This window comes from Anopheles coluzzii, chromosome 2 (assembly GCF_943734685.1).
Source record: "Anopheles coluzzii chromosome 2, AcolN3, whole genome shotgun sequence".
NCBI lineage: Eukaryota > Metazoa > Arthropoda > Insecta > Diptera > Culicidae > Anopheles > Anopheles coluzzii.
Genome location: NC_064670.1, coordinates 72,293,807 through 72,315,262, shown reverse-complemented (window position 1 = coordinate 72,315,262; position 21,456 = coordinate 72,293,807). Strand labels below are relative to the sequence as shown.

General features: G+C 45.3%; 2 protein-coding genes across 4 annotated transcripts; one reads left to right on the top strand and one right to left on the bottom strand.

The window, feature by feature from the left end:
- Window positions 1-320: 320 nt before the first annotated feature.
- LOC120952411 (J domain-containing protein CG6693) lies at window positions 321-1,814 on the top strand. Its single transcript, XM_040371727.2, has 2 exons — window positions 321-543; window positions 630-1,814. The coding sequence occupies exons 1-2, from the start codon at window positions 453-455 to the stop codon at window positions 1,391-1,393; spliced, it is 855 nt and encodes a 284-aa protein (XP_040227661.2). The 5' UTR covers window positions 321-452; the 3' UTR covers window positions 1,394-1,814.
- A 1,674-nt stretch (window positions 1,815-3,488) lies between these two features.
- Window positions 3,489-20,830, bottom strand: LOC120948532 (protocadherin-like wing polarity protein stan). 3 transcript variants are annotated; one of them, XR_005750958.2, is made up of 9 exons: window positions 20,655-20,830; window positions 16,327-18,423; window positions 9,255-15,951; window positions 8,955-9,175; window positions 7,952-8,864; window positions 7,817-7,886; window positions 6,838-7,753; window positions 6,582-6,680; window positions 3,489-5,796 (listed from the first exon to the last, which is right to left on the bottom strand). XR_005750958.2 is itself a non-coding variant. In XM_040364970.2 (8 exons), exons 2-8 carry the CDS (start codon window positions 18,327-18,329, stop codon window positions 5,763-5,765), a joined length of 10,854 nt encoding a protein of 3,617 aa, XP_040220904.2. In that variant the 5' UTR covers window positions 18,330-18,423; window positions 20,655-20,830; the 3' UTR covers window positions 3,489-5,762. The 3 variants fall into 3 exon arrangements, 1 of the variants encoding a protein (XP_040220904.2); XR_007452067.1 differs by lacking the exon at window positions 20,655-20,830 and adding an exon at window positions 20,247-20,643; XM_040364970.2 differs by lacking the exon at window positions 6,582-6,680.
- Between the last annotated feature and the right edge of the window lie 626 nt (window positions 20,831-21,456).

Here is a 21,456-nt window from a genome sequence, read left to right as displayed (position 1 = left end):
TCTGATGCAATCCTAAGATGACAGCTGTCAGCGTGAAGCGCTGAAACACTCAGCACAGCCCTGGGCAATTTCGCACGGAACGAAAATATACGCTAGATGGCGCTAATATCGGTTGATGTAAAAGTTAAAGTTAAAAGTTATTTTACGAATAAATCATGTGGACCGCTTTTGATTGATCAGCAATATTGCAAATTTTGTTTCAAATCATTATTTCTATTTAATAAAAGACGAATATCACCAACTAGAAGTCCCTTTTCGGCGCTGCGATTCAGCGCCGCTGAAACGGGCGAAATTTACCCAGCATAACTGGCTGTCATTTTTTTGCTTTTCCCGCTAAAGTCGATTGGCTGGTAGAAATAGTTGGATATTTACACTGAACTCATTGTTTGTTTGTTGCTTGTCGCTGTTGCCGGTAATTTTGAGCGCATTCTGAACTAACGCCAGTGAAAATTATGTCAACCCTCGAGGTGTGTGAAAAGTACTACGGTACGAAAAACATCTACGAACTGTTCGGCGTCGAAAAAAGCGCGTCCGATCAAGAAAGTAAGTAAAGCTTTGTTGTGCCCGATCTGGCAAGGGAAGCCGTTTTGACGCCGAATGTGCCTTCTCGGTTCTATTATTTCTTGCAGTAAAGAAAGCTTACTACCGACTGTCGCTACAAACTCACCCGGATCGTGTGCCGGAAAGTGATAAGCAAGAGGCGACCGAAAAATTTAAGGTTCTAAGCAAACTGTACAACATTCTCAGCAACAAAGACTCGCGCGCGATCTACGACGAGCGAGGCACCGTCGATGATGATGACAACGCTAGCACGAACTGGTTAGCTAGATGGCAACAGTTCTTCAAACCACTGACTACAGAGGACATCGACAACTACCAGAAAAGCTACGTCGGGTCGGAAACGGAGCGAAATGACATCAAGCGTGCGTACTTGCGTGGAAAAGGTTGCAAAAACTCGATGATGTGTACGGTTCCGTTCATGCAGTGCGAGGACGAACCGCGCATTGCAGCAATTGTGCAAGAAATGATCGACAGCAAGGAGGTCCCAGAATACAAGATCTTTACGAATGAGCCGGAAGCAAAGCGCAAACAACGGCACAAGAAGTACGCCCGCGAAGCCAAAATGGCCAGCCAGATGAAAAAGAAGCAGGATGATACGTCCTCGTTGGAGCAGCAAATTGCACTCAAGCGAAAGAGCGCTTTCAGCTCCTTGATTGAATCGCTAGAAGCAAAGTATGGCAACAATGACGATGATAGCGACGAGCTTTACCAGAGTGAAGAGGAACCGCCCAAAAAACGGAAGATACAACAAGCAAAACGGAATGTACGTCAGTCAACGAAGACAGCTCCGAAAAAGCCGGTGTCAGCAAAGAAGAGAAAATCATCCAAGTAGGTTCGAGACCAACGCAAATAACACAAGTATGATAAAATTTACCGATAGGCGGGCCAACCGACAGCTGGTTACCGATTATAGCCGGTTAACAATAAGCGCTCTGCGGCAAAACGAGTTTATGATCCAACATTATTGAAACACCTTTACTATTTGCACGCTTCAAAATCATTACTTTTTAAGCGAATTAATTTAAATTTAACTCGTGATAAATCCGTTTTGAAAGACACACGAATGTGGCATTCTTGGCACATACATTACGGGTTCGGTTCTGTAATCATCTTTGATGCGATAGTTGAACAGGAACTAAGAAAACTAATTGAAACAAATCAAACGATAATGAAGCGAACCTCTCTCCACTTTTGTAATTGGTAATTACATTACAATAAAGCAATTGCATGCAGTATACTAGAAACAACAAAAATACATCGTTCTTAACGAAAAGGATTAATTGATCCAAACATTTTCCAGAAAGGGTGGGGGTATGACAAATGTCTTCGCTATCTTCCATTTTGAAATCCATGGCATGATCCACAAAGGCCGTAGTGACTCGGGTTAAGGACAATATATCAAGATCCTTGAATGAAGTAGCATTATTGCGCGAAAGCACACTCTTGCGTAGAGCTACATCCTTTCCTATATTCACTGCTAATGTGTGCGTTGTCCGACTCTTTCACCACCTCGACTGACCAGGTTTTTAATCTTCGACGCGTTGATTACTCATCTTCCATGCTGTTGTCGGTGTTCCCCTATCCGTAAGTTGCCTCTTTCTAGATCCCAATTTGTCGGGCAGAACTATTAGTAGTGTCGCCATCAATTCGTTCTTTGAATCGTTTATCTGCCGGATGAGGTTCTCAGACGCCTGCTCAATCCATTAATAGACTTTAGCTACATAGTAGAACCAGATGTATTCACAAATTAATCGATTCCATTCCTTGAATCAGGTAACAGACATTTGAACTAATTCGTTGGAAGCTGGTCGACTCGAAGCCCCGAGGAAGAACCTTTTCGATTGAACGACTCCATACGACTTTTCGAATGCACTTCATGTGCAAAAAAAACCGTTGATCATCTTACATCGATCTATTTATTTTTAATTTAACATACATCTTAATTAACTGAAAATCCCAATAATAGCGTACATAAGATTCATATATCTTCTTCATCTATTTGACGTAACGTCCTCGCAGATATGTCCGGCCTATAAAACACAACAGGCTTTCGGAGACTTAACTGATTACCACGCAACGAAGCCGGATTATAGTCAATCCTTAATCCTTGCCACGGGGAGACGGTCCCATTCTATGCTCGAACCCATGTTATTGAGCCGTTCGAGTTGACGACTGTACCACGGGACCGCCCCGGGACATATAGGGTTTCGAGTCATATAATGGAGCAGTTCAATCGGTTAAGAGAATTTTTCCCGGTAGTGAAATCGTGCAAGCAAGAGTTTTGCAAGCATACTGTGAAGCGGCTGTTAGACTGTGCGTGCCAGCGTAAAAAGCTTTTGGAGTTGATTTTTTAAATTGTTTAATTATTTATTTCTCGTTCAATGGATAACAGTGATCCGTGTGAATGTTCTTAAGTCTACTATTAGTTTTAAATAAGCTGCCGGTGATGTTTATTTTTTTAACTATCATTTTTAGTTGTTTCCGTGTGGCATTCAGGCATTCAGGATTTATTCAAGGTAAACTAAATAAATCCTGTCGCGGAGTCATAGTTAAACATGATAAATAAGTAAAATTAACGAAAATGATTTGGGGTATTTACAGCGGCACACACAGTCTGATAGCCGCTCCACAGTATGCTTGCAAAACTCCACAACTCAGTTGCAAACTCCATTATATGATTGCAAACCTCCACAGAACGCTTGCAAGATTCCACTACCGGTTTGAATCATTCTCTTAACTATGACTCTTAACTATTACTCGAAACCCTGTAAGATTGATAAGATGTGTTAAATAAACTCCCGAATAAGCATCCAATTATTTTGCATTGAAAACTGCAGAATTATAAAAGAGCCGAGTAGATATATTCTAGAAACGCAGAATTGCCAGAATTCGGATGGCTGTGAGTAAAAGATGTGTTACGCGTACGCTATCGTCACATATTCATTCATATTTATTGATGCAATCTCTTCTTTGCATGAAAATAATTCATGTTTCGTGGAAATCGCTTTAAAATCGCAACCTCCTCCAGCCTGTCTTACTATTACTCTTTTCCTTGTTTAGTTGTGCACTCTTGATCGTCTTGTGAGTCGAGTTAGTAGTACACACGGAATGTTACATGTTCAATCTTATCTAAAAAATGCTAATATACTAAAGCAATTTAAAAAAAAATCTCACTTTCGCAGTACATAGTCAATATAACTACTCGGTTACACAACAGTTTCAGCACGCAGACTTGAAAAGGAAATAAAACCTACTCCCCCCCCAAATGGAGATTGGGTGTGGTTGAGCGGGTAAAGCAGTGTGTAAAGTTAAAACACGTAAATCGTTATACTGAATACAAGCACACATACACCGACAATATACCGTTCTTAGTGTAGAGAGATGGATTTGTAAACTTAAAAGTGCGGTTTTGTTACGTTTAAAATCTCGAGTATAAAAATATATCACTGGAATGTCGCTTAGCACCCATTATTGTGTAGCCCTTAATTGTACACCTACATACATACAAGGAGAGCCTGCACAACGCCGGTGGTTACGTTGAGATAAAACTAACTAGTTAAACTAAAGCGTTGAGATAAAATCATTGGATGGAATGTGTGTAGTATATCGTGCTAGACTCTATCACCACTGGGAACAGGTAAAATTAAGAGAGTACGACGTTCGATGGGAACAAGGGAACTTAATCAATATTGTTGTACAAATACCGTTGAGTCTAGTTGCTAAAATAATTTATCTGTTAGCGGATTTCCTAAGTTGTATGGCATAAAGCAGTAAGGATTACAATAAGTCTTTCGAATGTAGAAGTTTTTCTCTCCCCCCCCCCCCCCTCTCCCCAATTCCTTCAATAATTCACTTCTCTGCTGCACTACTAAGCTTGTTTCGTCTGAGATGCAATAATCCCTAAGCTGAGACATTCACATAATTAGGAGACCAGTTTATTAACTTAGCTATAATGGCTTTTGGATGTCTCAAGCCAAAAATATTGTAATTATGAAGAATGCCTATAGTAAGCGAGAGAGAGAGAGAGAGTGAATATCGAGTACAGGGTCGTATTCCTGGGAGTAGGATTGGAAAATTTCATAAAATACCGAGAAACTGGTACACCACTGGTAATGTTTTAGATAAATGTTTTCCACTAAAATTTTGCCACCGTTTTGCTTCATTCAAGCTTGCAAAGTTGCAAATTAAAATCGATGATAAATTAGTACTAAAAATGCAGCTGCATAAATTCATTCAAACACGTTCAAAATCAAATCTAAACAAAATTCACCTACTTTCAGGCACTTTCATTAATCGTGTGTAAACGTACTTTCGTTTCTGTTTTTTTTTTTGCTTTCTTATTTTCAAACCTCAATTTCCTCGCAATAAATCCCGTTTACTGTTTTTTACTGTCTCTGAACCATTCCATTGCTGCAGTAATTTAGCATTCAAAACAACCTAAATATCGTATAAAAAGCACATTGCGCTACAAATTCTTAATGTCTACTCCGGTCCTGCTGCGTGTGATGGGTTCGAGTGCCTTTCCCCTCTAACTGCAATAACAATGAGTATAATCAAGGCAGTGGTCGGATTTTGCTCCCTCGTGTAGATGATGGCAGTTGGCTTCAGTTTATCGATCTGCTGCTTGCAGTAAAGCGTGCGAATATACATAAATAACCCTACCGCACGAGATTCGTTCGGAGTTGCTTTTCAGGCGTTGCTCGTTTTAACTACATTTGGAACATCCACAAATAAGTGAGTAAGTTGCTGTTGATGTTTTTGTGTGTGCTTCTTTTGCATAAAAAGGACACACGTTCAGGAAACAGGATGTCAGTTCGTTTGCATTGAAAACAAAGCAAAAGCGGTAAGGGAGTAGCCTGGTACTTAAAATACAACCACATTCATTGTATATCATATATCGATCTGTATAAATATATACATCCAAAACATGAATGCAGCACCACTCGTTGAGCCATGTGGCTATATTCATGCTATTGTTAGTATAAATATATTACAAAACTTTGTTTCTTGTTCAGTTGTTGCTTTTTGTTTTTTTTGTAAGTCCCATTTTTTCACAAATATACATGCAACCGAATGGATCTGCGGCGGGAAGTATCTATTTTAATGTAGAGAGCTTCTCGTAAGAGAACAAGCACAACGATGTACACACGTTGCGCAATTCAATCAAAACAGTGATTTTGCGCTCTTTCACTGCTTCAGGCTTACACCGTTGTTTCATCGTCATCATTGGGTGTACTGTGAAAAGTAAAATAAATTCAATCCATTACTTTATAGTTAAGGATACAGTGCGGATCACACATTTTCAGGTACTAAAATACTACTACCCTACCTATATGCGATTGTAAAAAATTGTTTAAGATGTTAAAATTAAAACAACACGATCAATTGATATACAGTGAAACCAGGATATTAAAGACTCTGAGAGAAAACTCGATAGAATTTTAACAAGAAATTGAACATTATAGGTTAAAAGATTAAAAGAGAATAAAATTAAAAGCCGATTTCATTAAATTAATACATTTGTGGTTATAAGTTCCATACATTCCCCTTTTTATTATCTGTGTACGATCATAAACTACTAATTTGTTTAATTATTTAATTATTTTGCTACAATAATTCCTTAAACTCTTCAAATGGAAAATAAAGTAAATTTACTTTTTACTACACGGAATTGAGTAAAGTATTTAGTAGATGTGAAACAAAATCTCCAAACTCAATAAGCGATAACTTTATCCACTTTCATGAGATCGCTCTTATCCAGCTTTCACTGTATTTTAGATGAAAAAAAACGAGTAATTCAATTAATGTGTTGTAAAATAAACGATTCAACACCCAAATGCAATTTACTTCTCATGTCTTCAACTTTTCGTCACTATTGTTACTATATACTGCCATGTGACTAAGATTTTTTGGTTTGTTTCGTTAGGGGGTTTGCATGCTACAGAAATTAATACGATAACAAAAGAATTATATAATAACGTTAAATTAAAACCCATGCCCACTACCCTCACCCTACTTACATACAGGTCGATCGCTGTTGTTCTTCAGATGTGTTATATAATTTCCAGATCCAGCTGTTACGGTTTTACTCTAACATTTTTAGACGGTCCCAACACCAGCTAATCCAATGTACGCACAGTCAATGTTATGAGTAAACAGAAACGGTGTAGCAAAAGTTAGCTCAGTTTATCATTTAAATTACTGAATTATATCAATCATTCAATCGCGACTCTCCATCTGGTTAGTGGGGTTAATTAAGCAGCAGAGAATACTTACTCGTTAGTAGCACCATTCAACTGCCCTATCGATTGCAGTGGTGCCGGAGAAAGCCCTTCCGGGGCTCTCATCAACAGCTGTGGTGGCGAAGGCGACGACGAAGCGATATGCTCCATGTGTCCAATATTTTCCATCCCTCCAGTATGGTGCATTCTCGCTGTACCATTATGCACTAGATGGTCCTCCTCGGCGGTGTAGGGAAAATTGTACGGATTTTTATCAGAGCCTTCCGACATCCTGTCTGATTCGCCCCCGTTGCCTGTTTGGTGGTGCTTGTATTGTTGTCGTTGTTGCTGTTGATAATCGTTCTTGAGTAGCGATTGCACACTCGACTTGAATGACATGCCGTGTATGGCTCCGGGTGGGCTGTACAGATCGTTGGGAGCGGTTAGAGGGTGGCCTGCGTGGTACGGCGACTCTGCGCCACCTGCACTAGTACCATAGCCGAGCGTTCGTGACCGTTCGTAGAGCGATTCTTTCAGTGCGTATGGGTTTTCATGCTGGTACGCACGCATATGATTGATGACCTGCATCGAGCCTGTGTGCCTTGCTTCGGCAATCGGCACTCCTCCACCAGTACTACTACCGTTTACCGACGATGCGTAATGATGGGGAAGAGTGCTGGAAGGATTTACCGATGCTTGCGAGTCGTACCGCTTCGCGTAATCAGCCGGAGGGACATAATTATCCGCATTACCATAGTTGCTGTAATTTCGATCACTGTGAAGGTCCGTGTTTGAATATCCTATGTTATAGTTTTCCTGAATGTTTTCCAAAATCGATGGTGGCATGTTCATGCGGTTCTGATGCAGATATGACGTTTCCGTGATATCCGGGTTTGGGAGCGAGCCACCGGTTGTAGGAGATTTATGTGGATGTGCCTCGTTATCGGATGCCGTTTCTTGTGACCATCGACCTGTAGAGATATAATAGTCGAATGAAACATTTGTCTAAATGGATTGTTTTCCATTTCACTTACCATTGCCTGGTGGCATGTAATTGTTAGCATTTTGATTTGGCCATCTTGTAGGCGTTACGTTGGGGAATAGCTGCAAAAATCAAGGGTCGCATTATTAATTTCATAAAGATGCAAATAAAGGCAGTTACTTCTTACCTGTGGACTCTGCACTACGTGCAATTCTGGTGGAGTTGTTGCAACATGCTCGGTTATGTTCGGTAGGTATGATGTGCTGCACACTCCAGTGCTACGATGCGTACTACTGTTGCGTCCGACGCGAGATTCTTCATCATCGCTCGAGTGGCTTGAGGCAAGCTCTAGACTTCTCCCATCAGTCTCACTGCCAGAGTCGGAATCTCGACGATGTCTTCTGTGACTTCGACGTTCTCCGTCCCGTCCTTGTCCACCATTCTTTATCTTACGCAGTGCACTCTCCTCGTAATGTCCGCGCATATACGAAGCCACTCCGTCGCTGTTGTAGTTGGAAGTGGACGTTGATGTGTGTCTAAATTGACCATCGCTTCGATAGGGACTAGAGCTTGTTTTAGCCGTGCTGCGAGAAGTGGTGCTCGACGTGCTGATTCCAATGTTTCTTCTTGCCGTATCGTACTGTCCACCAGAGCTACCGGCGAACCCGGGTGTTTTCGGGGATCCTACGTTTTGTGAGCTATTGCTGATGGCGATTGAAGACTCGAGTAGCGGTACTTTGCGCCCCATGCAGCGTAGAAACGCGTTATGCAGGTTTTCACGCACCCGTTTATTAATAATGCAATATCCAATGATGGAAAAGAGCGAATGCATAATGACCACAGCTGATAGGAGCATATTGAGCAGCTGCGAATTTTCTGACGCAGAAAGCACTGCAAGTACCCACATTATACCCAAGAGCGGTAGCGACACAACTGACAACCAAAGCAGTGTACGTAGATTGCCAAATCCTAACACGTGATCCTTGATCGTAAATGCTGCTTTTACCGACAAAAATAGGATGAAAAGATCGAATACCGACACGATTGCGATTGGTCCAACCATCCACCAAATGACGGATTCGTACACCGACAACCAGCAACTGTAGTGCAACGATATGAAACGTTTGTTGGAAATTAGTAAATATTGTAAAAACCGCGTACCAAAAACACATTCTATCTACAATACTTACAACATACTGTTTCCATATTCATGTACACGCACTCCAACAGAAAGGCCTACAAGCAGTGCGGGCGCACCGTAGCCTATCGTATGATAGAAACCCATCGGTCCATGGTTGATGTCACGCATTTCAGTTAACATTCGGTATAGATGCACGCAGTCAACTGTCGTCCACGCGAATGCTGCCAGCCACGTGTAATGCAGCGCAATAGCAACCAGTTTGCATGGGAACTAGAAAACAAATGTATTGTTTGTATTAACAAACCAACAATCCACTATGAGCTATTCTGAACAATCCACAAACACTTACCTCATTGTCCAGCAGATCCCTGCGTGCTTGAATGGCTACGAAGAACAGCAACTCCGCAGTGAAGATGCAAAACAATAAATTCTGATGAATACTGTTCGAGTTTGTCTGCAGGCCGCGTAGCAATGCCAACGACACTATTACCGCAAAAAGGATTGGCAACGAAAGCAGGAACGCTGAGTACGAGGTAATCTGTACCAGTAGCGACGGTTCGGGGATGTCTTCCGGATCGATAATGTCTACTAGTACCGCATACGTTGCCAGCTGGTTGCACGTACAGTTCACCACAATTGTATCATTATGACCGATCATCTCATAGTTCGGTATTTCCGTCTGGCAGCCGATGCGCGTCCAAAGGTTTGCATGCGTATTCCACCGGACGCACTGGGGGTTGGAACGGGAAACAAATCGATTCCGGGGTATGTTTAACCACATCTGCAACTTGATCGCCTGCTTCAGATGTGGCTGACCGAGGGGAACGTAATTCGTGCGGGAAGCTGAATCCATCTCAACCGACTCGGGAATGCCACCATCGGCCGACACAATACTTCTACGCCGCTTTCGGATTGCTGTTTCTGCTGTACGTTCGATGGAGGACATCTGTTCACTGCGTGCTAGAACTACCGTTTCGGGAAGATCATCATCGTGGAAGAAGTCTTCGCTATTCTCCGCCGTATTTACCATCGGCACTTGTGGTGCATGTTGATCCAGCGTATCTAAACCTTCCTCCCGGTCGCTCATATCGTGAATTGATATTTTAATCTCATTCAACGACAACTTTTCACTGGTTCGTTCTGGTACAGGTTTCGCGGGCGGAGGAGCGATCGTTTCCACCTGATTATTGCCACCCGACTTCTCTAGTCCTCCCGACGATGGGAACGGTTGAGTATAGGAATCTTTGTCCAATTCCGGTGTAACGATAGCGATTGACAGAACGCTACTGGCAATTTGCATTTCTACGCCCCATCGACGTGTGACAGTTTCGTCGAAATTGGTCGGAAATAGTTCGCCCGCATCCTTGTACTGTGCGTAGGTAAAAATGGCACGATGCTCAGCGATTTGATTGACCACCTCGTTCTTGTCGGGCGCGGTGATGCCCAACATATCCAGCGGAACAAGCACCTTTGTGGAACGATCAAATTTGGACCGATCTTGGATGTAGTTGTTGTACTTCGGAAACGAAATCAACGGTTGCTTCTGTTTTGGCGAGTTTTGCAAGAATGAACTCGTATCCGGCAAGATGACTGTTTCCGCAGGATGCCCATGAAGGTCCTGATGCCCTTTGGCCTGCTTGAATTGCTGCTGCTTTACCATTTGCGATTCATAGCCGAACAACGACTCGGTAGTTACAATGTCCATTCCGAGCACCATGTTCTTGTGGACTATCTCGAACGGATTTGTGTAAGTGTCGTGTTGTGATCGAGCCAGCACGATCATATACTGATTGAACGCATCCACCAAATCATCCGGTCCACGCCCGGTCAAGTCTTGTACCCTTTTCCATTCGCTCGCGTATCGTCTATCCAGTATCTCTCCGGCGCTTTCCACCAGATTCCGAACGTAGTGCTTGTCCTGGCTGTGGGAAAGGTTCAACCCGTGCTGGTATGCCTCGTAGCGCATTAGCTCGTGCAGCAACCGATCGGTAATTAATAGATCTGCCCCATACAGCTTGCTTTGTACGAACGATTGACCATCGTTCAGTAGGTAGTCGAGCTCGAAATCGTCTTCTCGCCAAAGCGACGCCGATGAACTGCCCATCGTCTTTTCTGCACCAATTGTGTAGAAATCGTTCATTCTACTATCGCGCAATCCATTTCCATCCTTCTCACTAGTCTGGCCACCTACACTGATACAGGCCTGCTGTAGGCTCGCGGCGACTTTTACAGAAATAAACGTGTTCAGCTCCAGTCCATCTACCTCTATTTGCGATAGTTGCTTTCGCAGATCTAAAAACGCTTCCGATGTGCAGTTGAACATGTCAGGGGCACCCCATCCACTTTGTACCTGATCGCAGCGTCTAGTACCTTTGCCTCGAGCCGGGGCAGGGCAGTTTTCGACCGCTAGCTCTCCAAACGCTGTCCGAGGCCACCACAAACCAGCTGAGTGTGACTTGGGACAACCGTCGTAGACGACCTCGCACCCGTTTAGGGTGACTTCCGCGTACGGATTGGAGCACGAATCGCATCGCCTGCCGATGACTCCTTCGCGACATTCGCACTGTCCCGAGCTGTTGCAGGATTTGCCATACGATCCCACCGTATAACATTCACAGGGCAAGCAAACCGTATCATTCACCGGTTGATAGTGGTTCTCCCGACAGTAACACTGCCCTGTGCTTTTGTCGCAGTTTGGATGGTACCCTTGTTTAACGTTGCATTTGCACGGTCCACAGCTACGTTCGCCCCACCACCCGGCAGGGCATGGTTGTTGCACGGTGTTCTCACAGTACTCTCCGGAGCTTAAGCTGCTATTGCACTCGCATCGGTAACCCTTGGTGTTGACCGTATCCGCCCGACAGATGCCGTTATCGGAACACGGTTTTACTGTGCACACTGGTTTGCACTCACCGCCAACAAATCCATGCAAACACTCGCAATACGCTTCATCCCAGTTGCTCACACAAACGGACTCTTCCGGGCAACCCTCCGGACACTTTGCATTGGAAACACATCCGTCAAGCACGTTCTCACGCACTGTTGGGCGTTTCAAAACGGATTGTACTCCGCCGACACGCACATCTTGAATGCATCCTTCAAAGTTTTCCGACGGCCCTCCATAGTGCTGCCCGATCGTGCCTTCCAATCCACCGATCACAATTCTACCGACGTACAGACCCTGAATCTTTTGTGTCACGGGTAGCACGCCGCTTCGCTGACCGTAGTCTACCGTGAGCGAGACCTCGGTGCCCATCCATTTAATTTCCACCCGATGCCAGCGCCCATCGGCCAGATCCGCACCAGCCAGTTGCAACGGCTCACCGTTGTACAGGTATTGCAGGATGCCATCTCGCAGCGAAACAACGGCGGAGCTGTTCTGCCCTACCTGTATCTCCATCACGAACGAATCGCGTTTACGGGTCCGCAATGAAAATGCAGTCAGCCAGGGCAGTTGAATCGGACGCAGCAAAGGATTGAAGCTTAATATGCCATCGCCATGAAAGCGCCACGGTAACGCAACGGACTCCTGGCATGCGTTACCAGTGAAACCGTCCGGACAGTCGCACTCCCATCCTTCCCCCCAGCCTTCACGACAGGTGCCACCATTGAAGCAAGGCTCCGAAGCACATGATGCTGCCTTCTGCGGACAGCCAGCCACAGTACCGTTGTCGGCAATGTACGCCCCCAGATCCACATACCGCTGATCGATGTACAGGTCCGAGATGCAACCGACAAAGCTGTGCGAGCGTATCTGAAAGTAGGCTGGAATTTTCGGCAAACCGCCGATCTGCAGAGGGCCAGTTAGGTCGAAAAATCGATGGCACGGTTCCACAAGCGAAGCACATCTTCGGTCCAGCACGAGAGTCGTTTGATTCGCACAATTCCACCGCTCGCCAAGGCCTGCCAGTGCCGTAGCAGTGTCACAGTTGTCCAGTGAAAGCAGCACGGTGCGGTTGAAGTACTTCACCTCCACTGTGTGCCAATTGCCATCCGACACCTTGCGCTGCTGGTTAACCGTCACTGTTTCCACCTTGTCGCCTAGCGAGAAGGAAAATACCACTTTTCCGTTGATGATTTCGAGAGCAATGAAATCATGCTGCTCGTTATAGCGACCATTGTACAGCAGGAGCCCACTGTCGCGCACGGTCGCAAACTTTAGCCGTATATTGAACCGGTGCCGTTGCCTCATCCCTGGGAACGTGAGGAACGAATTTCTCGTAAACGATCGCGACATAAGCTCGCACGTTTTCGTGTACGGTGGCCAATGTCCGCCTTGCCCGCTGGTAAGACAACTATAACCATCGCCACACACCTCTGATATGCACGGTTTCAAGCCGGCTATCGACGTTTCACAATTAACCCCAGTGTATTGCTCGGTACAGACGCACGAGTATCCTCCTTCTCTGCGCATACAACTTCCGCCATTCTGGCAAGGATCCGAGTAGCACAGGTCGACCTCCGTATCGCACAAATAGTGTTCCCTACTGCCGGTGAATCCTTCCGGACACTTGCAGGCAAACGTGTTGACGGGATGGATCGGACGAAACAGAACCGTGTCGCTGTGTATGAATCCAGACGCATTGCCAAACTTCAACACAGACAGACATTGTTCGTAGTTTAGGCATGGCTCCCGTACGCACAGATTATCATCAAACGGTAGCACACGCACCGTCGCCAGCCGTGCCAGTATGGCTCGGTTTAGGTAAATCCGTTCCTGCAGATACTGTGAACTGTAGTACTCTTCGAACGCCACATCCGGTCTGCGTGCAGAGAAGCTAACGTTCAGTATCTTTCCGCTTACGTCGATGTCCTCTTGTATTGAAAACAAAAAGATGTTCTCCTTGGGACACGGTATGATTGCAGCCAGCCCATCGAGGAAGAAGCTTAGCAGCGGCGATAAAAATGCTTCCTCCGTCATCTCGTCCAGTCGTACCGTTACCGAGTTGAACAACATGTCCTCCGTTATCAGGCGCACAATCAATTGCATGATTGCTTTTGCCTCATTGATTCCGTCCGTTACCGATACCTCCATGGTTGCAAATTTCGGTACATTCGTGTTGAGTTGCGGACTCAATGTTAACCCACCGGTGGAGCTGTTCAATCTTAGCAGGTTTGCATTATTTCCCGAAAGGATTCGGTACGTCAACTTGTCCGTTACGTCTGCATCGAACGCTGGAATACGCCCAATAACTCCACTCGGAAAACAGTCCCGGAAGTTGTTGAAAATCACTTGAAAGTCGCGTAATACGGGAGCATTGTCATTGACATCCGTCACCAGAATCTCTACATAAACGTCGTTCCGAAGCGGTGGACTAGCTGCTCGTATGATTAGCTCGAACCGTTTGCGTGGCGATTCATAATCCAGCTCCGTCATCGTTAGTAGCTGCGCTCGATCCGAACCTGGTCGTGTAACGAGCGAAAACGAGTTCGAATCATCTCCTCCAATAATCGAATAGTGTACGATCGCGTTCACACCTTCGTCAGGATCGTGGGCGTATATCTCCCCGACCACGGAACCCACTGGACTGTTTTCCGGCACATACAGCGTCAGCTTATCGGATGCAAATGTCGGCGGAGAATCATTCACATCGTCCAGCCGGATCTGCACTTCAACGCTACTGCTCATTGTGGGCGTACCTTTGTCACTAGCGATGGCAGTCAGGTGGTACACCGGAATGCTCTCACGATCGAGCCCTTTATTGGTGCGTATCACGCCCGAGATGGGATCTACCACAAATGAACCTTCGTCCATGTCCTTCTGACCGAGCGCATACTTTACGCGCCCATTAAGCCCCATATCCAGATCGGTAGCTGCAATCTGTACCACCGACGTTCCGATTAATGCGTCCTCGGGAATCGTCGCTTGATACAACGGAACTTTAAACACCGGCGCATTATCGTTCACGTCCGTCACGCTGATTTCGACATCCGTTGTATCGCTCAGGGACGGGTTGCCCCCGTCCTTTGCCGTTACGGTCAACAGGTATCCGCTCGTACTCTCCCGATCCAGTTTAGCGTTCGTTATGATTGCGCCCGTTTGTGCGTTAATGGTGAACGGTTCGTTCGCTCCGAGTCCATTCACTGACTCATCGTTCAGTAGGTATGTTATTTGTGCGTTGATACCTACATCACTATCAGATGCAGACACTACCAGCACGGTTGTACCGATGGGTGCATCCTCAAAAACGGAAGCACTGTAGGGGGCGTTCTCGAAAACGGGAGCAAAATTGTTAGCATCCGTGATGTTTATATTCACTATCGCAGTATCCGTCCGCTGGCCACTGTCGGTGGCAGTGATGGTAAGCGCAAATCTTCGCTCTTGCTTATAATCCAACGGCTGTGCAATGGTTATCAGTCCCCGACCGTTTTGCGATGTTATTGCAAACCGACCACGCGTATTGCCGGCCGTTATTTCATAATGCAACCGTGAATCTTCGTCAGGATCGGTGGCAGTCACTGTCGTTACCGGTGTACCTGGCGGTTGATCCTCCGCCAACATCGCTTCGTAGTACTTGGGGCTAAATGTCGGATCGTTATCATTCACGTCCTGGATCGTCACTATCACTGACGTGCTGGCCGATTTCGGAGGGATTCCACCATCGACCGCAACCACCTGAAAGCTGTACCGGCTTTGCTCTTCGCGATCCAGCGCCTTGGTCGTGTGAATCCAGCCAGTGCGTGGATCTACAGCTAGTGGCATCCCATCGTCGCGGTTCTGTATACTGTACGTTATCTCCGAATTCGCTCCTTCGTCGGAATCGTATGCCTGCACGCGTACGATGTTATAGCCCACGGGTACACTCTCAAGCACCGCCTCTTGGAACTGGGAGGTATAAAAGCGTGGTGCATTGTCGTTCGCATCAAGTACGTTCACCAGTAGCTGTGTTGTGTTTGAGCGTGAAGGACTTCCTCCGTCTTGAGCACGAATCACCAGCCGATAGCTCCTGACGTTTTCGTAGTCCAACGGTTTCACCAGAGACACATCACCACTCATCGAGTCAATGGAAAACTGTGATTGCGTATTTCCACCGATTATGGCATAGCTGTACAGAATGAAGCGTGCGCATGGAACATGAAAAGAAAAGTACATGAAAGTAATTAGCTGCGTCTGACTGAGGGCACTTGGCTAGTGGCTGACATCAGCAATAGAATTGATTAGCAAGCAAACGAGAGACTTGAGAGGGAATTGGTTTTCGATGATTGAAATGGAATCGTTATTGCAAAATTTATCTTTTCTGTTATGCCAGTTTTATAGGCAATATCTTTTAACAAGAATTAGAAAAATGATTAGTTTTAAAAAAGGGTTTAAGTTATTTATATATGAAAATACAAAATATTGAAAGTAACTTATAACTGATGACAATATTAAATATACAATATTAAACAGATTTTTAGGTCTAATTGAAGAATATACTCACCGAATTGCAGCATTATTTCCCTGATCCGCATCCGACGCTTGTATATGGGCAATCACATTATTTTCGTTTGCCCACTGATCTTCACGCACCTGCACCGTGTACGTTCGCTCACTAAACTGCGGATAGTTGTCGTTGTCGTCTAAAATTTTCACCAAAACCGTCGTGGTGGCCGATTTGCGTTCCGATTGTGGCGTTGCCATATCGGTTGCAGTTACCATAATCGTGTACATTCCCGACACTTCGCGATCTAATGCACTTCTTGTCGATATTGTACCACTGCGCGCATCGATGCGGAACTTTTGTGAACTGCCGTTATTATCGCCCTCGACTGGATTGCCCTCGTTGCTACCGTTGGCCGCTGTCCCCGATTGTTCCTGGTTCTCGCCGAGGATACTTGTGATGGCATACTCGATGTCAGCATTTTTGCCTATATCCTGATCCGTCGCGCGTATTGTAATGACGGTTGAGCCAACGCTCACTCCCTCGCGCACTGTAGCATGGAATTGTTCTGCCTCGAACGTTGGTGTATGATCGTTGCAGTCGAGCACATTAACCTGCAGCGTGGTGGTGCCGGAACGAGGGGGAAAACTGTCATCCGTTGCTATCACCCGAAAGTAGTGTACGTCCATTAGCTCACGGTCGAGGGTGGAGGAGGTTGTCACCACACCAGTGCGCGAGTCGACCTTGAACATTGCCTGGGATCGTGAGTCCAGCAACGAAACGAGTGAATACACCACTGGCGAGTCTTCCGGATCACGCGCGCGCACCGTAATGACATTTGCGCCGGGCGGTTGCTCCTCCAGTACTGAGGCCACGTACAATGCCTGCTCGAAATAGGGACTTTGATTTCTCAACTCTCGTCGCACGCGCTTTGCTATATCGGTATCATTTAGCTCCTGGTGGTGGTATACGATCTTTAGGCGATGATCGGCATCTATGATATCCTTCCGATCGCATCGCACATTGTACGTTATAATCACCTTCCATAGAGTTTCCGGTATGCACAGATCTCCAGTAGCGATCAAATCGCCTGTGCGAGTCTCAATCTCGAATCGCTCATCGTTCACATCTAGGTAACGAACCGTACAGTGATGTAGTACCGTTTTCGGCAAAAATGCACCAATCGAGTTAATATACTGTGACTTCTTTAGGCAAATGTGTTTCCACTTGTCAGTGGTGTGAATGGCATACGATGCGTACGTTTCGGAGATCCACTGCTTGGCGTCGGCAATTTTGCGATGTATTCGATCGGCCGGTAGATCCCGTATTTCACGGCGCTTTCGCGTGATTATGCCGTGTCGATATTCATTCTCAAGCACGGTATCGAACAGGATGTCACCTTCGCGAAAGGTCGTGTAGTTAGTGACACTCGTAGCCGCCAACCACGGATATTCGGAACGATAGTAATGGAACCGATCGCCCAAGTACTCGCCGTACATGCGTTGCTCGTACTCTTCAGCATCATCGTCTTCCCGCACTGGCAGCGGAGTATCCTTCGCGGTTGCTAAGCGATACACTGCTTCTCGTCTGTGTCGCTGGTGATGATGATATCCGGTATCATCCTCCTCGAAGAGCTTACGAAAACTAGCCGCAACCGCTTCGTCCTCGTCGGAGCAATTGCGCCCAACGATGAATATCCTTATCGGTAAACTGTAATAGTCTATACTACGCAGTCTGTTCGAGGTAGAATCGACGTAAAACGTAAATAGTGTAGGATAGTAGATGCCATCACATTTGAGCTTTCGCTTCAAGCTCACTTGCCCATTGTCCGGATCCACCCGGAGCAGATGGTGCACGTAGTGGGCAGATTTATGGGCATTGATTTTGTACTGCCGTTCCGATCCAAGTTTGTAAACGGAAGAGTTAAACAGTATCTTCCCTGGTTCGTCGTCTTCACTTGCTATTATCATATATCCATTGCAGGTGCTACAAAGCAACAGAAGCTGCAAAAGCACCGCTATCAGAGCAAGCCTTGCCGCCAGAGTGCACCGTGGCACGTTCATGGCGAATTGTTTCCGGCACTACCGTTTGTTGTTCCGCGTATCCAGCCTAAGTTTTGTTCACTAGCGTTCTACACTGCCGGACATGGTAGACGATCTGTGGAGAAAAGAGAATCCCACACAATCGGTCAACAAATGCACGCCACTAACACCAACCGAAAGAATCCGCTATACCGAACTAATAATTAACAACAACCACTAGCACAGCGCACACCCTACGGATTTGAAACTTTTTCCAACCCTATGGTAACGAACGAAACGTAGCCTTACGCACGAACCGTACACAACGCACGGCGATTGGTCGCGTATTAAATGCACCCCTAGCAGTCAAGCGCTTTTCTTCTCCGTACGCCCCGAAAACAGGATGAATCATCAACGCAAGCGGCGGCGTTTTCCCTAACATGCCGCTGACTCGAGGGAAATATCGATTTTCCCCCATTTCTTGTGTACGGCAGACAGCCGACAAGGATATACAGAGAATTCGCTCTCCCGGTGCCGTTACGTTCCGAGAAATCGGTAAGAACGTTAGACAGGCAATACAAGCAGGGCTCTCGCTCACCCCATTGGCGAGTGTAAATTATACATACAGAAGAAGGTGGTACACAGTTTGCCTGTTATTTGGTTTATCAAGGGCTTGATATACATATAATACGCCAATCCATCGTTCGCTTGCGAAATGCAGAAACATTTCCCCACATAGCGTGCAAGCATTACGGGTTGGGGGGCTTTCGGGGCAGCGTACACGCGAAGTTTGCTTTTAAATAAAGTAATCTCACAGAGAAACGACATTTTTGCACATGTGAACTCTGAACTTGGGGGAACGGTATCCCTCCAACTACACACATCGGTATTTTTAACGCAAGATTTAAGGTGCTTTTAAAAATATTATTACTACAAAAATGGAGCAACAGAGTAAGTTTTTGTCTTAAGAGCAGTACTTTCGCAAGGAATAGTTAATGTTTTACTGTTTGTAGAAGATTTCTTAATTTGTTTATAGAACAAGCCCATAACAAGCCTTTAACAAAACGACAAGCAGCATGACAGCACTATTTCACCGCCGCGTTCGATTCCGGTTTTCAATAAAATGCATTTAAGTATCATAAAACAGGGTTTAAATAACTCACACCCCGTCTACACGCATTCCACAATTCGGTAGCAAACAAACCAATTTGAGCCCATCTTCATTATCATAGCATTTCCTGTGCCAAGACCAACCGCCCTACATTTTCCCGCTACTCTCCAGCGAGCGCTGAAAAATGCTTATCTCAAACAGGTTATCCACGATCCAGCCGCACAGCATCTTTCACCCTAGGCATGCTGCGAAAGGAAAATATGCTTGCGTAAGCAAAATCACGCGAGAACTTCGCGCTTCGGGTTGCGGAGAGCAGAAAGCAGCTTCACGAGCCTACAGCATCATGCCAGCGCGCTCGCGTATGTTGGCTACAGCATACGCAGCACCGTACGCTTGATCTCCCCGTGCAGCACCTCCTAATACGCCCAGCCAGCCAGCCAGACATACACACACGGCAAACTCAATCTAGCGGTAAACTGTCAATGACCGTCGCCACTTCTTTCTTCAACCACTTTTTGTTGGGGTCGTCTTGAGCAACACATACGCGGGGGGATGTCTTGCGGATCTGGCTTAACACTATCTCCAGAGAAGCATGTATGCGAGGGTTTGTGTGTGTGTGTGCCAATCTCACTGCACAAATAAGGGTGGCGGTGGGGGGGGGAGATGTGTGCATGGTCCATCAAGAGATGTGGCGTTTCTACCCCGTCCTGCTTTCGGGAATTCATTCATTGAATATCGTTCTCCACAATTCGCTCACTACGGCGTAGGTTCACACGGTTGAGTGTTTAATGGAGGCTCCAGGCGCACGTTGATCTTGAACAATTATTTAAATCTTTCCATCATCTAACCTTTTCAATGAATTCTCACAAAACACACTTCCAAAGAACACACCTTTAAATTAAAAAAAAACATACACACACACACACTATACAACTTAAAGGATACACCGCACCGACAAGTGCAATTTCATGAACCACTGTACGCAGGAAACACACGCATTCTTATGTTTTCTCTCGCCCCTTTTCTTTGCCACCTTTATTGCACATACTCCAGTTTCGTTTTGTATCGCTCTTCTCGTTGGCTTTCAAATAAAGGTAACACAAACACCGGGAGTCACGCACACCACCACACACCCATACACACCAAGGAACGCTACCTTCGCAAACAAATCTCTCCCTCTCCTTTTTTTCGGGAAACAGGTTCAAACACTGCACACTGCATGAACGGAATACTGAATTTACTACCCAAAAACTTACTTTTCCGAAGCAACCCTTTATCACTGGTTCTTCTTAAACCTTTCGCGCACACTTTACAACTTGATTTGAGAGTTAAAAGTTAGGATTTCATTTATTTTACTCCATTTAAATGCTACTCTACGAAGACCGCCCTCCTGCTCGCCTGCACTGTGCTCGAACTATGCTGAACTGCTCGAATTTCGTGCAGCCTGCTAGGCACATGAATCGCGCACGTGGATATATTGGTTGACATATCGCGTAAATGGAATTGGCTTTGCGTAGAATTATGTTGAGAAAAATTAATTTATGTTAATGCAAAGCATAAGATAGCTGAAAAAAAGTGGAATCTCTTTTGCGTAATTTTTTGCTGAACGTGAAACAGAACATTACCTCTTTTCAGTGTTTGATTTTTAGTATTTTTTTTCGTTGGTATTCTGTATTCCTCATATCCGTGTGGTCCATTATAATATTTATGTTTTTAAATTTCATGGGACATTAAGAAAAAATTAGAAAACAGTTCCACCAGTGAGCTCGTAGAGTAACGCGTTACTTAAAGGGGTCTAGTAGTATGTTCTTCGCGTATTACGCGTCCCACGTTACACCATAAGACAGTGACGAATATGCGTCGTAGCGGATCAAATTCATATTTTCTCCATCACTATCACTAACCTGATTTTTTCGTTATGAAAGTTTAATTCATAAGTTGTGCAAAACAAAACAAAAGAAAATGTTAAAGCTCTCTCTCTCTCTCTCTCTCTCTTTCTTTCTTTCTTTCTCTCTCTCTCTCTCTCTCTCTCTCTCTCTCTCTCTCTCTCTCCCGTAT

What these genes read in the sequence shown, in the direction of transcription:
- LOC120952411 (XM_040371727.2), top strand. Translation starts at nt 453, where the DNA reads ATGTCAACCCTCGAGGTGTGTGAAAAGTACTACGGTACGAAAAACATC. An exon ending in AAGCGCGTCCGATCAAGAAA is followed by an intron (nt 544 to 629) that starts GTAAGTAAAGCT and finishes TATTTCTTGCAG; the next exon opens with TAAAGAAAGCTTACTACCGA.
- LOC120948532 (XM_040364970.2), bottom strand. Translation starts at nt 18,329, where the DNA reads ATGAACGTGCCACGGTGCACTCTGGCGGCAAGGCTTGCTCTGATAGCG. An exon ending in GAATATGGAAACAGTATGTT is followed by an intron (nt 8,865 to 8,954) that starts GTAAGTATTGTA and finishes GTTGCACTACAG; the next exon opens with TTGCTGGTTGTCGGTGTACG. An exon ending in TTACATGCCACCAGGCAATG is followed by an intron (nt 7,754 to 7,816) that starts GTAAGTGAAATG and finishes ATATCTCTACAG; the next exon opens with GTCGATGGTCACAAGAAACG.